The following is a 15,838-nucleotide window of genomic DNA, read 5'->3' on the forward strand; positions in this document are numbered from 1 at the left end:
AAGGAAGGAAGGAAGGAAGGAAGGAAGGAAGAAAATAAAAAAAACCTGGTTGTTGTAAGTGTGCCTGTAAGAGTGTTTCAGGAGGTGAGCAGGTGAGTGTCAGTTCTGCAGAGAACCATCTTCAGTGGTGCTAAGCACCATCCAATGGACTTGGGACATATGACTCAAATGCAGAAGAAAGGAAGATATTTGCCTCTGTGTCCTGAAACTCTAATTTACCCATCTCTTCCATAGATATCAAAAAACCAGGCAGGCTCTGGAGTCTGGACTCTGTAACTTACAGAAGTATTTGGACTCTAACTTCTAGAAGTAGGCTGTCTATATTTCGAGAACTTCACTTTAGACCAGAACTCATATCACCTTTGTTGTAAGACATTTGGATCTGGATCTGTTCATATTATTTTCATGTTATTATCTTCAGCTTTCAGGCAAAATCATAACCCCTAACCTCAGCACCTCAGTATCTGTCATTGTATGATCAAGGCCTTACCAAATCTCCATTCACCCCCCTCTCTCTCTTCCTCTCCCTCCCTCCTCTCTGCCTGCCAGTCTGTCTTTCTAACCATTTGTCTATCTGTCTTATCAGTTCATATAGTTAACTCAGTAACTCTGGAGGAAACTGACTGATACACTGGCCTTCTAGAGACTGTAAAGAACAGACTTCAGCTTTCTCTCTCTCTCTTGAAGCAAATATTTACAGAGCTCTTGCTCTGTGCCAGGATCCTGCCTGCAGGAAAGGAATCAAGATGAGCAAACACTTTGTTCTCAGGGCCCCTACAGTTCTTATGGGAGATAGCTACTTGTGAAATACACTTGGAGACTTGGAACGGGTGAGGGGATCCAAGACTGATGTTGTAGCAGTTGCATTCCACAACCGTCACTTGACTCTAATTTGGGAAAACTGCTAGATTCTTCGCCACATGCAATTTTATGTGTCCTGTTTTACTGTTAATGTGCTTGCTTTATGTTGATTCTAAGTTATTGTTGTTGTTTTAACTTGTCCATCGATTATTTTGTTTTGTGTTTTGTTTGTTTTATCAACATGGCATTAAAAATAGAGAAGAAAAATGGATTGTCTTCCAATTGTCTTCCAAGAAAAATGATGCCATCATGCTGACTTCTGGGTTGGGATCTGCCATGTATGTGGTGACACTCAGACCAAAGCCTGCAAGGAGCGTTTTTATTACTTTTTCATTTTGCTTTCTTTTTTTAAAACAATGATTATTTGGAGATGAGGCATTGCTATGTGAACTAGGCCAGTCTCAAACTCTTAATCTCATGTGATACCATCTTCTCAGCATCCTGAGTTGCTGAGTGGCTGGGATTATAGACACACAGCACCAAGCCTAGCTCCAAAGGATCCTTATGAACACTGCCTATAGATGAACAAATGCCAACTCACAGGTCAGTGACTTACCTCAGATCTCAGATATTAAATGGCAAGGCTCAGATTAAGGTCAGGCTTTTAATACTTGACTAACGTGCCTTTTCCCTGATGTAGATAGACATGTACTCTATGAAGAAGGATGTGGTGAGGCCTAGGAGGGAAAAATGACAAAGGTAGGATTAAACTCATCAGAAATTTTAGGTTAGTGGTGATAAGGAAAACCATTTAATATGCATTTATTTTACTTTGGAACTATGCAAAAAGTAGTGAGAAATGATGGTTTCCACCATGGGTTGTAGAAGGGTTGCTTTGGGATCCTGAGGACACAGACCCTACCTTCACCCACAGTATCACATCACATGCAATTGTATTTTTTGCAACTTTTTAAACCCCCAAATAAAGCTTAGTCATTTTTTATAAACATGTGTTTTCATGTGTGCATATATGCAGGGTCAAATTTATATATATATATATATATGACAAAGTGTTTTTCAAAAATTAGTGTGTCCTCAGTTGCTTCTCTAATTCAGGGTTGAGACAGAGTCTTTCACTGACCCAGAGCTCAATGATTCGATAGAAGTTACCTGCTTAGCTCCCACGGTCCTCCTGCCTCTGCATCCCCTTCTGCACCTGGATTTTCACATGGGTGCTGCAATCCAACGTTCCTGCTTGTGCTGTGAGCACTTTATCAACTGATCCATCTCATTAGTCTAGCCAAGTCATCCTTATCATTCTGCTCATTAGCAACACATTCCTACCTGTGTCCATCCCCATGTCCTGTGTCCCTCAGCAGCCTACACCATGGTATTTCCTCAGTTACCCCGTTCTCTGGGTCCACCTTATGTAGATGGGTTTCTGTGATACAAGTATACCTCAAATTATGGGCTTCCTCTTTCGTGCTTCTTCCAAATGCACACAGAGCAGCTGGGCACAACACTCCCTGATAAACACAAGCTGTAAGTTTTCCTCATTTCTGAATAACACACAGTTTGAAATTGCTTTAATGGCTGGATACAAATTTTATTATGGATAAGTTTGGCTATCTGTGTGGGGCCTTGAATTTCCCAACAGCAATCCACAACTAGGCAAGCACTTTGAGGTAAAGCAGCTTAGTAATGATCTTGTAATTTTTTCATTTGGAAGTGGTGATTTCTATTTCTAAAATAGACTATTCCTTAACATGAGAGAGAGAGAGAGAGAGAGAGAGAGAGAGAGAGAGAGAGAGAGGCAGAGAGATAGGTAGAGAAATACCCCCCCACACACACACACACCACATTTCTTGCAAATGTGTTGGCCTTGGTTTTTTTTTTTTTTTTTTTTACAGCTTATTTGTCCACAGAGGCACTTCAGAGAAGAAACCAGTTATATCAAAGGATAGTGCTTTTCCTTTTGTTAAATAAGGACTAGCATCATGAAGTGGAAGAATGGTCAGTCTACGCAGTGTATCATTTAACATTGTTCTGGATTGCATTAAGTAGTCCTAAATTCATATGTGGAAGTCCAAACCATCAATGTGGCAGTATTTGGAGGTGGAGCTTTCAGAAAGTGATTATAGTTGCTTATGTATGGATATAAAAGTGACTCTGCCTCTACGGAACTGGTGGTTTTGTAACAAAGAGAGCATAGTCTGTATGCTATGCATATACATACAGCTAGGAGGTAGCTGTCAGAATCCGGGAGGAGAGCCCTCAGCGATCTCAGACTTCTAAGGTTCAGAATAAGAGGGTAGTTTCTCTTGTTGAAGCCACCAGTGTGTAGATTTGCTTTGACAGCCTGAGATGGCTAGGATAGACCCTCATAAACACTGTACAAATGTATTGGTATCATGCCTGCATTTATAGAGATGCAAGCTGGAGGCTAGTCTAGCTAAGCAACAGAAGTAATGTTGCACAGATGGTGGGCTGTTGAGGTGGGAGTCAGTCTAGCCTCTAACTTTAGTGCCCCAAACCCTTTTATCCACCAGACACCATAAAATAGAGGCTTTTCCTTACTCTAAATCACAGTCAGGAGGTTACAATGGCATTTGTGGTCCTAAATCTGAGTCTTTCTACTTACAATATAAATGAGCAACATTCCATTTTCTTAACCAAGAGTGATAGCACCATGCTAGACTCTACTCTGTAGAGATGAGATGTGATCAAGCAGGCAAGAAACACTGAGATGCCAACAGTTGAGTAGCTATCTCAGGTCTTACAGGATGTAATGAAATAGTCTGTTTTTAAGGTACAGGCTAAGGCACGGGAGCCTTTATGTCCAGTAAAAATGCTTTGACTGTTTTGTCTCTATGACACATCCATAAAGGAGAATTGTAATGACTTTTAAAAATAGCAAATGAGCCAGGCAGTGGTGGCGCACGGCTTTAATCCCAGCACTTGANAGGCAGAGGCAGGCAGATTTCTGAGTTCCAGGCCAGCCCGGTCTACAGAGTGAGTCCCAGGACAGCCAGGGCTACACAGAGAAACCCTGTCTCGAAAAAGAAAAAAAAAAAAAAAAACCAAATGAGAAAGCATGTTGAGGATAAGAAAAAATGGTGTCACCCCCAGTTCTCCGCTGCTCCTTCAGGTTCTTCCTTCTTGTCCCATCCTGGCATCTGCAATATGCTGTGGTCTCGTCAAACCCATTGCCTCCAGGGTATTCTTTCTCCATCCATATTACAGAGAGTTGCACTTGCTAGCTTTCAAAATCACTCCTGGTTCTTTTCTTTTATTCCACCCCAAAATCCAAATGTGGGGCCAATCTTAGCTATTGCATTTGCCCCTTCCCTTTCCTTTTGCCTTGCATGCTACTATTCCCATTGCCATTGCTGTTCCCATTCTCCTACTCCCTGGGTGCTCCTACAATCCATTCTCTAGCCTACAGCACGGTCAAAGCATCTGAAATGTTTCATCTCTTAGATCCTGGTTCTTGCCTGCTGAAAGTCTTTGAAGTTATTGCGCTGAATTTAAAATTACATCCTTATACAGTTTCCACGGTGCCCACCATCCAGTGCTCTCGTGCCTTCTGCTTTCACCTAAAGCTCGTCTGCCAGTCACCTTCACAGCAGCCATTTTCATGGTCCGATTTGGCCGGATCCAATAGTCAATCAGGTCTCCCTTCCGATGTCACCTCTGCAGAGATGCTTTTCCTAACTACCTAACTTATCATCCTTCCCATCCCGTCAGCTCCCATAACACTTTTTTTTTATAGCACATTGCCCAATCTAAATATGTGTATTTACTTATTTTTCATGATCTCTTTTCCCACCTCAACGCTTATTCACACACTTGCAGGAAGGCATATAAAAATATTGGTGTTATTAATGGGCTACTGCATCTCCAGTCCTTTAAAGAATGCCCACCATAAAATAGACATGTAATCATATTTACAGATTAGTAAGTGGCTTAATGTGTGAGCAAATTGGAAATAGTGCTGGAGGGTTTTCAAAGGGAAAAAAAAATACCGAGACAGGGTCTCCTGCAGCTCAGGCTGGCCTCAAACTCACTCTATAGCAGAGAATGAACTTGACTTTCTAATTTTCATTGTTCTGCATTCCTTGTGCTTAGATCACAGGCAGGAGTCACTGTGCCCAGACTATGTGATGTTGGGATCAAACTCAGGGATTCCTGTGTGATAGACAAACACTCTGCTCACTGAACTATATCCCTATATTCTTTTTCTAGAGTTAAGAGTTTTTGTCATTTTAAAAATTTGTTTTTTTTTTTTTATGTGCCTTGGTTATCTACTGCTATGTGATTCATGAAGAGATAGTTTGCACAGCCTAGAATACCACCTAGAAACACACACACACACACACACACACACACAAAACACACACACACACACACACCTTATGTATACATGCAGAATGCAGCATGTGTAGCTGTACACAGATGCCTTGAAGTATTAAGAGCCAGACACTGCTTGGGTTCTGGACAGAAGTTGCCTGACAGTCTTCAGCCATGTTTTTGCTGACTGGTTATCCTTCTGTGACATGAGGCAAGGACCCACTTGCACCGGGTTATCTTCCTAAGAGGCAGGTGTGGTTGTATCACCAACCACAGTCTACACCTAAGTAGGAAAACCATGGGAGCATCATCTCACCGTCCGATTTCATCAGTTTAGGCAAACATCCCTAGGCTGGGCCATGCACTTCCTTGTTAGGGTGCTTCTTCCTCTTGCCTAGCTTCTCTGGGCCGTCCCATCTGATGGCTGCAGCTACCACCTGCTGGTTCAAGTTGCCACCTGTCACTAGAGTTCTTTTCTGGAAGCCACCAGAACTCTTTACAGCCTTTCTTCCCCTCTGCTTCTCCTTTCCTCCATCTCTCAAAATCTCATTTTCTCCAGTCATTCACAGCTATTTCTCTTCAGGTAGCCAGTTACCTTGCCCTGTGTGAACTACAGCCCCTGAAATCTGGATCTTGTCATAAGTAAGAAAGGTTGGGGAGGTGAGTTGACCCTCTCCCATGTCCAGGGGGTTTTAATGTCATTTCCCTCAACCCTTTCTCCATGTCAGCTGTTATTAGATAAAAATATACATGTTGTGCTATAGAACCACAATGTATGTTAATGATGGTTCCCAGCCTGCAAAGCATTAACCGCATCTATAGCTTTAATCAAAACCGGTCTCCTCCACACACGTATTTGATTAGACCTTTCTACTCCCAGAGACACTGGCTCTCCAAGCCTGTCTCATTCCTGGATGGAAGAACCTCTTTCTCCAATCTTCCCAGACCAAGGGACTACTTCGTACCTTAAGCCAGGACCAAGCTCAGGATTACTGGAAATCACCCACAGAACCTGCCAAAAATATTATCTGCCATATGTAACCCAGGTTTTCCCATCCTTCCTTGTCCAGGCCCTCCCATGGAAACCATAAGAAAGCCTCTTGTCACATTTCTTCTTACTTTCTATATCTCCAGACCAACCCTGGATATGTCATTGGGTGATATGGCACTTCGCTTGGGGACTATAAAGAATACACTCTTCTTTTAAGGGTCTGTGTTTTAGTCACCTCTGTTTTGATTAAGCACTGTTTTAGCTGTACGTAGACACAGTCTTGCTCTCTACCCTTTGGATGAGATAGGTATTATTTGGTATGAGTTGCACAGAGATGGAGACATGAGAACTCGATATTTGAACAGAAAACCCAGCTTCAAAGCCAATATTCCATATGATAAATTGTCTCTACATATGAATTCATATATCCAAGAAGGTGTAATTAGAAGCCTATCCTATTATTACCAGGGGCCAAAGCTCTTCGAAGAATATTCCTGGCACACATTGTTTAATCATGTTCCTTGTAAACCTCAACCCTGTTTCCTTTTCCCATGGAAGCTTATGTTGTAGCCCTACTTTCTACTAGTTCACAGCAGTATTTTGCAAATGAATGAACTGCTACCCACCCACCCCCCCAACGCTGTAGACAGAAATTAGGGCTGACATATGGACAAAATCTTTACAGTGTCTTCCTCGACTCAAAAGTTTGTGAATTCAGATTTATTCTGTCACAGAGACTAAGCTAGGAGCCACGGTAACAGGAAAGTATAGAGCCAGGCCTCTGATCTTTCAGTCCCCAGAAGCCTTTACTTGGAAGAAGGTAGCCTGGCGAACAGTAGCTTTCTTAGGTTGTTCCTTCACAGTCACAAGCCTCAATGTGTGTTATCGAGGACTCTTATCTCCACGCTGGCTCATCTCTGCTTCTGTTCTTCACCAGCCTCAGTCATCCTTGTTCCATCTGGGACCTTGCACGTGTTTCTTCTTTCTTCACATCTCCAGTAACTCTTCCTATCTCAAGCCACCTTTCCCGAGTTAGTGCAACAATGGCCCCACCCTCACTTCCTGATAAGAAACCAGACCAGCAGGTGTCTGAGAAGATCTGAGCAGGGTACCACTGAGCATCGGGGACAGAGGACCTGGGAGCTGTCTTCTGACCAGGCTCTGCTCAGATCCTCACCCCTAACCAAGATACAGGTTCGGTGACAAGAAGTTCTAAGCGCAGGATGTCATTGTCACCTTACAGGGTAACACATGTAAGAGCCTTTCTAGCTGTTGATTCTGGATCCCAGCATCACAGGGTCCAGAGGATTATGTATGTAGAAAGAGCTCAGATTTTTTTCTGGAAGAACGTGTATCAAAACTAGTGGGTGTTTCCTCAGCTTTCTTGGGTGTAGGGGAGTGTAGAAGCTGGAGGAGCAGTGGTAATCCCCAAATACTGGGGGTGATCCCCAAATACTGGTAGTGCTCCCAGTATCACCCAATCCCTGTCAGCACAATTTCTTCTCTCAGCCCTGCAGCCCACTCTTGTCTGAGTAGTACTTGTTCTCCCAATATAATTTTCACTATAGCTGATAAGACTAGCGATAAGTACTCTATCCTTCCAAGGTAAGATGTTCTAATTAAAAATTTTAAGCCTAAAACATGTACATGAGCTAAGCAGTTTTACAAGTGGGATTGGGGCACTATTCTTTTTTTTTTTTTTTTTTTTTTGCTCAGTCCCTTGGAAATGAAACAGGTAGGATGCCTTTGTATCCTTCGGCAAGTGAAGTAATAAACACGAAGAGCTTAATGCTTATTTTTGAATTACATTTCATTTTGGCAATTGTGTGGAGCCCTGCCTAATTTAACAAAAGGCTTGGAGAAAAAAAAAATACAGTGGAGCAGACGCACATAGCAACCATTAAATTAGGATACAGGCACGAATGCCACGTGGAGTGGGGAGGCTTCAGCTAGGCAGTGCAGGAACCAGAATGGCAGGCCCAAGAAAAACTGGCACTTTTGGGTTTAGACTGAAGGAGATGGATCTTAGCCCAAAGGAACCTAGAGATTGGCCTCTAGGAACACTGTATCCTGGAGTTCCCTCTTGGCGCTATAATGATGCTTTCTCCTGTGATCAGAAAGTCATAGGTAGATTTTCTGAAGATCAGTTCTACTACATTTTAGGATCTCCACGTGATTTTCCCAGCTCTTCCTTTTCGCCACAATAAGATGCACAGATAGTGGGGATTATTTTGTATGTTGTCTTGTAAGAAGAAATTCAATTGCCAGCTAGGGAGGCAGACATGGAGTGAAGAGGCATTAAGTGTTTCCACGTAGGCCATCAAAACGGGAAGCTTATTACAGTTTGTTTGCATAGGCCCAGGAAAGCTGTGCCTTAGGACTAAAAGCCTGCATGGACAGATGCAGAGGACTGGGCATCCATAGGGGCTCAGCTACCTGGAGTGGCAAAGGCAGTTCAGTTCTCCAGGGCGGGGTCTGACAACTTCTGCATAGCATTGCGGAAGGAAGGTGCCAGTGTCAGTTTTCAATTTGCTGCTTTCCCCCAGAACTCCTTCTCCAGCCCTCCCCTCTACCTCCCCACCCGTACCAGGGGAGGCAGTGAAAGGGACTCAACACCTCCTCAGCTCGCTCTGGTACAAGAAGAGCGCGGAGCCCCTCGAGGCACCACTTTCCCTCGGGGATCTGGGCCTTAGTGGATGCTTCTGTCTCGGCGCTGCGGGGGTTAAGGTGGGCGCCCGCGCCCAGCACCCGCCGGGATGAGCGCGCAGTCCGCACCACCAGCCAGCCGGCTTGCTCCGAGTCGACACCGGGAGAAAGTGGCGGTCAGGGATGCTGCTGCTGCCATGACAACCCCGGCGGTCCGGGTCCGCGTGCTACGGGGCTGCTCCCCGGAGGAAGGCGGCGCGGAGACCGGGGGCGGCCGCTGAGCGTGGCGTCCGCGCGTCCCCGCGTCCCCGCGTCCCGTGCAGCGTCCCTGGAGGAGGCGGGGGCCGCAGTCCGCTCAGCTCCCCGCGCCCAGAGCCTTCGCCGCGGCGCTCCGCGGGCTGGCGAGGGCCGGGCTAGCAGGACTCGCCTACTGGGCAACTGGGAGGACAGCCTTGGAGCAAGCAGAGGAACCAGGCTACGCCTGCTGCGGGTCACCGTGTGGAACTTTTTATCGCCTTGGGGTCCAGATGCGAGACTCGGGGCTGTTTTCTAACTCCATCCAAACATGTGTGTGATCTAATAAAACATTTTCTCCTCTCCTTCAAATCAGGAGCTTTAAAAAAATTTTTTTATGACATCTCCTTTCTGTCAGAGACTCTTGCCTTCTTTGGGTTATAAACTTTTGATGCCAGACCTCTGCAGAACGCGCCCAACTGAATCTTAAAGTAGCTTCACCGAGAGAGGCAGAGAACGCACAGAGAATCTGTGACCTTCGTCCCTGCTCCTTCTTTCGTGCTCTCCCTCCACCCCCCGGGCTCCCTCCGCCCCAGGGAGCGTCGAGAAAGCTCTTTTTTGGATGCAGGAGGGGGCATCTGGTTCTGCTAGGCTGGAAAGCTGAGGCTGAAGCGGAGGAAGAATTATTAGGCTCCGGAGAGCCTGGACTCAGCCTTGCCTTCTCCCGCTCCCAGCTCCTGGTTTGCTCTCTGTGTGCTTTCGCCCCTCCAACACTTCCGGCTGTTCTGAGAGGGCAGGGGACAAGGACCGTGTCACTGCAGGAGTTCTGGGAAGTTGTGGCTGTCGAGAATGGGGGTCTGTGGGTACCTGTTCCTGCCCTGGAAGTGCCTCGTGGTCGTGTCTCTCAGGCTGCTGTTCCTTGTACCCACAGGAGTGCCGGTGCGCAGCGGAGATGCCACCTTTCCCAAAGCTATGGACAATGTGACGGTCCGGCAGGGGGAGAGCGCCACCCTCAGGTAGGGAGCCTTCCTTCATCTGGGGACAGAACCCATTGCACATGGCTTCAAGGGGAGGGGGTGAGGAAGAGAGGAAAGGAAGCTAGAAAGAGGGGCATTTAAGCATGCAAGGGGCCTTTTGCGGGCCCAAGAAGTGGCCAGTTGCGTCGTGTGCTTGCTGATAACCAGTTTTCTTGGACGTCTTTGTCATTTGGTGCTCTTTTGGTCTGCAGTCTTACAGGCAATGTTAAAGTCTACACTTGGGATGCCATGTATTCATGGAGCAATGGGATGGCAAGTTTCACACTTGGACGAGACACTGCGCAGTTAACCTTTGGATTTAATACCTTTGGATTTTTCTTCCAGGCCAGGAGGATGTGATGACACAGGATGGCCCTCAGCTAACCATCTGTGATGGAAGTGTGTGTTGGGGCTACGTTTACAATTGAAGGCTTTAGATTTCCGGTGCCAGGGCAGGGCTTTTTATGAGTCTTAGGAAGACACAACCCCTCAGTGTAAACCTGTGCTGTGCACTTGGGCCCTAGATGCAAATTATGAGGCCTTTGTGTTTTTGTGGGCTGGGACCAAGAAGAGGAAGCATGTAGCTTTTATGCACCGACATCATTCCTGTGTGAGAAGCACAATGGGGAAGCTTTTTGTTTTAGCTTAATGAGTTACAGAGAATCACTTCCATGCTCCAGGCAGAGGGGTGGAGATGCTTGCAATATGAACCTTTGGGGACTGGGCCTGCTGCAGCAGAGACTTTAATAAAAATGCAGCCACCACTTTCCACCAGCTCAGCAGATATCATCTTTTATCCCTTTAATGAGGCAGTTCTGGTCCTAGGAGACAGATTCAGGGACATCCCAGCTTAAGTATGTCTCAGTGTACACAGGGTGAATGCGTTTGCCCTGCCTATGACTTTGATGGTTATGGTGAAAATTAAATATTCTGACCCAGATTCTGCAGCCAGAATGCCTGGCCAGAGATATTGGGGGTGGGATTTCCTTCTTCCTGTTCTCTGTGCTTTTCCTTGTGGGGTCCTTCTTCCCAGAGGAAGAAATCTCTTCACATGAACCCTAGGGTTAAATTTGGATCCCTTCTGCCTTGGGAGGTTCACAGGTAAATCATCTTTTCAGCTAGTGAAAGGTCCCAAAGCCCTGTCTTCCGGACCTGCAGAGTCCTAGAAAGGACAACAGAGCTAGCTGTCCCTTATAGACAGCGTGAGCGGCAAGTGCTTCTCATCCTTTGAGCACCCCTTAGCTTTTAGCAGATGAGAGTGCGTTATCCTTATTTTGTTGCTTCAAGGAAAGTCCCAGGTCTGCTCTTTGAGGTATGATGTGGGACTTCACTTTTGCAGGGGACAGGTGGTTCAAAGGTGCCAAAAGCTTCTAACCATAGTGTATGTGAACCCAGGAAATGTGGGTACTCATTAGTAGTGGCAAAAGAGTCTCAACACTGCCAAATACCTCTTTTTCTTCCAGTCTTTTGTTAGAGGCAATGACTTGCTTCATAAACAAGGGGGATATCACTAATAAACTTAAGAATTCTGCTGTCCTCCTCCTGCCCCTGAAAATTAAATCGGAAACTTAGAAACTTGAGCTTCTACCTTCTGGGATGCAGTAAGATAGTTCTACCAGCAGAGGGCCAGCTTCAGTCTCTCTCTCTCTCTCTCTCTCTCTCTCTCTCTCTCTCTCTCTCTCTCTCTCTCTCTCTCTCTCTTTTCCATTAGCTACTGGCCTGTTTTCATGATCTTCAATTCTAATGTTTAACAGCTGGGCTTGGTAATGGGAAAGGGGAATACAAAAAGGAAAAGCTGAATAGTTGCTTTTCATGCTTTGTGGTAACAACAATGTGGATGTTCAACTATGACCGCTGCTGCTTACCTGACCGTTGTGGTAGCTGACTTTTAAAAGTCAGCACAAGCCATGTTGATTTTGCCTCTCTTCTGCACCTTCCCCTGCTGTAGACAAACCTAGCCCTGTGCCCACCAATTACTCTCCGGATCTCCTCTACAGTTTTTACCTCCTATAATTTTCTCTTCCATTGCTCTAATTTTATAAGGCGCCTCCACCCGACACTCTTTTCTTATTACCTACCGTCTCCTTCATTTCTTCCCACCATCATTAATTCTTACCATTCTCTATGCTAAAACAGCTTGCTACTGCCTCAACATTTCTTGGAAGAACATAAACAGCCCATGCAGATTTCTGCAGCTTGGCTTTCAACCTCTCTCTTTTCCCTTGTCTTCTAATCTGTTCTATGAGCTGTGTTCCTTTCTTATCAGTATAATGTGGTACTCAGTAGTTTCACTGAGAGACCATGTTCTCAGTAAGTGGAAACACACAGCCTTGGCCTCAGAGAAAGCTATCATATGTTATTTGGTAGTGTTTTTATTTTTTAAAACTTATAATTCATTTTGCCTCCCCCCCTTTTTTTTTGCAATACTGGGGATCAAACTCAGGGCCTTATGCATGCTAGGCAAGAGTTGTGCTATAGCCTTATAGATTTCCCTATAGCCTTATAGCTCTATGTAAAGTGACTTTTATGTCTCCTTGAAAGAGTTCATTGGGGGTTTATTTCTTGGAAAGTTAGTATTCAGAATGTATCAACGAGTTAAATGATACTCACGCCTATCAGAATTAGAAAACCCCCTTGATGGTGCCTGTCCCAGATCACATGACCTCCAGTTGCTTAATCCTGAACAAAGTCAGACAAGGAGCAGGGACCAGCAAGCAAAGCTTGTGTACGCACTCAGATCCTCCGGGGAAAATGTCCCCAGCTCAGAGAGGACAGGTGCTTCCTGTGGGAGATCAGTTTTGTTTCGACAGGCCCTCGATTGTGCTGAGAGACCTTTGGAAGTGACATGTTACAGAAGACTGAAGTTTTAAGTATAGATAAAAAACTCATTTTATATGCACGAGGCCATATTATCAGCCCTGTAACTATTCATAGGGCTGCTTGGAAAGTAAAAATAATTATTTTAATACTAAGTTATTTTGCCTTTTCGAAGAGAGATGATATGGAAAAATGGAGGTGCTATTCTTTATAGTTGAATTATACCTTCTATGAATCTGATTTGAATTCATTATTACAAATGGGCCCTCTTGGCTGGAATCATTTCATTACAATTATGAGCTGTTGGCTTAAAAATGTTCTGTGCCTTTCTGTTAGATTAGATATGACAAGTATCTAGGAGTCTTCTGTCTGAATCAATGACCATATTCGGATGCGAGCCAAGGGTTTGGGCATGGTCAGCTGGCATCTACGAAGCCATGTCAACTGCAACCACCAGCCACACTTTCTTCACAGGCCACAGGCACCCCGTGACTCACTTTTGCTCCTCTGTGTGCTCTGTTTCCCCGTACACATGGCTATTTTGAGGGCTATACTTCGGGCAATTTGTTTCTAGCAGTCAGTAAATCCAATACAGTGGCTTGTTTTGTTATTGTTATTCTTTGTTTGCTTGCCTTTTCTCAGTAATCTGTTGCTGATCCATGCTTGCTGATGCTGGATTATGCTTAATACGTCTTTTCTAACTACCCTGCATTTTTATTTGGAGTTCTGAGGTAATCCATTCAGAAAAGGCACGTGAGGTCTAACTTCTGTCATAACTTCTGAATAATCTGAGTAGTGGGATTTCACCAAAGCACCGGGGACAGTGGAACTCCCGAGGACAATATGCTGGCCTTGACCTGGCTGTTTTCTATACTCTACACCCACTATAAGCAGCTTGCCCTATCCAGTGAATTAGCAAATGTGAATTAAGACAGCTATCGGGTATTTGAAAGCATGCATCAAATCTCTGTGTGTTAATGTTAAAATTGTTGTCAAAATCAGGGGCTACATCAGTGTGAGGCAGTACTTTTAGTCTGAGAAATTGAGTGCAGGAAAAGACCTTCGAGAAAGTATGGTCCCAGAAGAAACCCCCTTCATGGTGATGATAACCTGGGCTGCTTCGAGTGAAGGTACTTGAGAAACTATTTAAAATAAGCGCTTGGAGCTGAGGGTGTGCAGAGTCCACCCTCATAAGGGAGACCCTGATGAATTAGATAATAAAATTTTAATTTTAATTTCATAGACTAAAGGAACAGACATCTCTGGGGTTGGCCATGAATGTGGACATTTGAAACTCTGTTCTAGCATTTTTCAAGTAAGCCAGAACTGAGAACCATTATTCTATAAGGATTTCTGCCCTATAATATCTTATCAAAGCTATTTTTTCCCAGGGTCTTTCCCTTGCATTGAAATATCTCCCCCATGACATGTATGTGCCTCAATGCCTCCAGAAAGAGCAGGAATTAGAGCTCAGGGCCCATGTACGTCAACCTAACTCTTAGGTTGTTTCCCACTGACTCTCTGGTCATGAATAATTCAGTATAATGTACACATATGTGAACAATTTCTGCCCTGTCTATATCTGGTGAGAAAAAGCATACAGTGTTATTCTTTTAACACTACAGCCATATGTATCATTTGTGCAATATTCTTCCATGCTTAAATCATTTCCAGATTACTTACCTAATAAAACATAAATGCTGTGTAAATTGTTGTTACCTTGTGTTGCACAGCAAATAATGACAATAACATGTTTAGTGTAGACACAGTTGATTTATTTTTAGTATAATTTTATCTATGGACGCTGGGTCTATGGATGTAGAACCTTCAGCTATATAAAGCTGATTACATGGGCTAGTTGCTACTGAGACTAAGTGGAACTCCTTGGTAACAATTGATGATATTCTCAGCTTATCCCTGTTTCATCTTGTCTACCACCTTCTCCTCCACCCACACATATACACACAACTTTCAAACTCATTAGTCTCTTTTCACTTCTGCTCAGTTTCCTGCCTTCTGCATGTGGTCAAGAATTGTCCCCCACTGCATACCAGTAACACTGGCTGCAGACATTTGCTCTAACAGATAGGCTGTGGAGATATGTGATATCTTCAGGTATGGCTTTTTACAGACTATAGTATGGTGGAGCTCCTATTGTATTTGCTATGTATATATATCATGCTGGGTACCAAGGATTAAAGGAACAAGTATAGTTCATTGCTATAATCCAGCTTAGTGGGCCCTCCCTCTTTAAAGTTCTCTTACCTCTACAACAATGAAGTACTCACATCTGAACAATGTGGCTGTCTGACACTCAAGGGCAGCACTCAGAGATCTTGGGGACCTGAGGGATTTTGGATTCCACTCAAATCACTTGCCAGAGGAGACAGTTGTATCCACCAGTGTTACAATAAGATCTGAAACCCTGCAGATGTCTTTACTATCCCTGAGGGCAAGACAACAAGCAGGCAGCCGAGTTTAGAAGACTCTTCTAGCTGATGGAGAATATATCTGGAAAGAAGGCTGCCAGGTCTCTACAGAGATTCACAAGGAGATAATCGGAACAAGGATTTCAGTGCTCCTACAGAAGGACCAGGTCCATTTAGGATTAGGTCATACTTACAAGGTTGCTCAGAGCTAGAAGAGCAGAACAGGACTACATACAATTTGACATCCCTAAACAGTGAAGGGACCTCCCTCCCACATATAACATACAACCATGCCAGGGATGGAGAAAGGTGTTGGAAAGCACTAAACATGTAAACTTGTGGCTTTCTGGAAACTCTGGAAAACTCAGCAGCTATCAACTAAGCCTATTGGCTACTTACTCAGCCTCTTTTAGTAAATTTGGCTGTAAAGTCCAGTTTAGTTCTGTCTATATTTCTTTCTTTCTTTTCTTTTCTTTTCTTTTCTTTCTTTCTTTCTTTCTTTCTTTCTTTCTTTCTTTCTTTCTTTCTTTCTTTCTTTCTTTCTTTCTTTCTTT

General features: G+C 44.3%; 1 protein-coding gene across 3 annotated transcripts in view; it reads left to right on the plus strand.

Moving 5' to 3' along the window:
• Positions 1 to 15,838, plus strand: part of Opcml (opioid binding protein/cell adhesion molecule like) — a 1,129,626-nt gene that overhangs the window by 601,425 nt on the left and 512,363 nt on the right. For 2 of the 3 annotated variants that reach the window (XM_021206945.2, XM_021206946.2), the window contains exon 1: positions 9,131 to 10,038. In XM_021206945.2, coding sequence (XP_021062604.1) covers positions 9,872 to 10,038 — 167 coding nt within the window. In that variant the 5' untranslated portion in view covers positions 9,131 to 9,871. Of the gene's footprint in view, positions 1 to 9,130; positions 10,039 to 15,838 lie in introns of those variants that run through there. The other variant, XM_029542772.1, reaches the window with a different exon arrangement.

This window comes from Mus pahari, chromosome 10, assembly GCF_900095145.1.
Source record: "Mus pahari chromosome 10, PAHARI_EIJ_v1.1, whole genome shotgun sequence".
Classification (NCBI taxonomy): domain Eukaryota; kingdom Metazoa; phylum Chordata; class Mammalia; order Rodentia; family Muridae; genus Mus; species Mus pahari.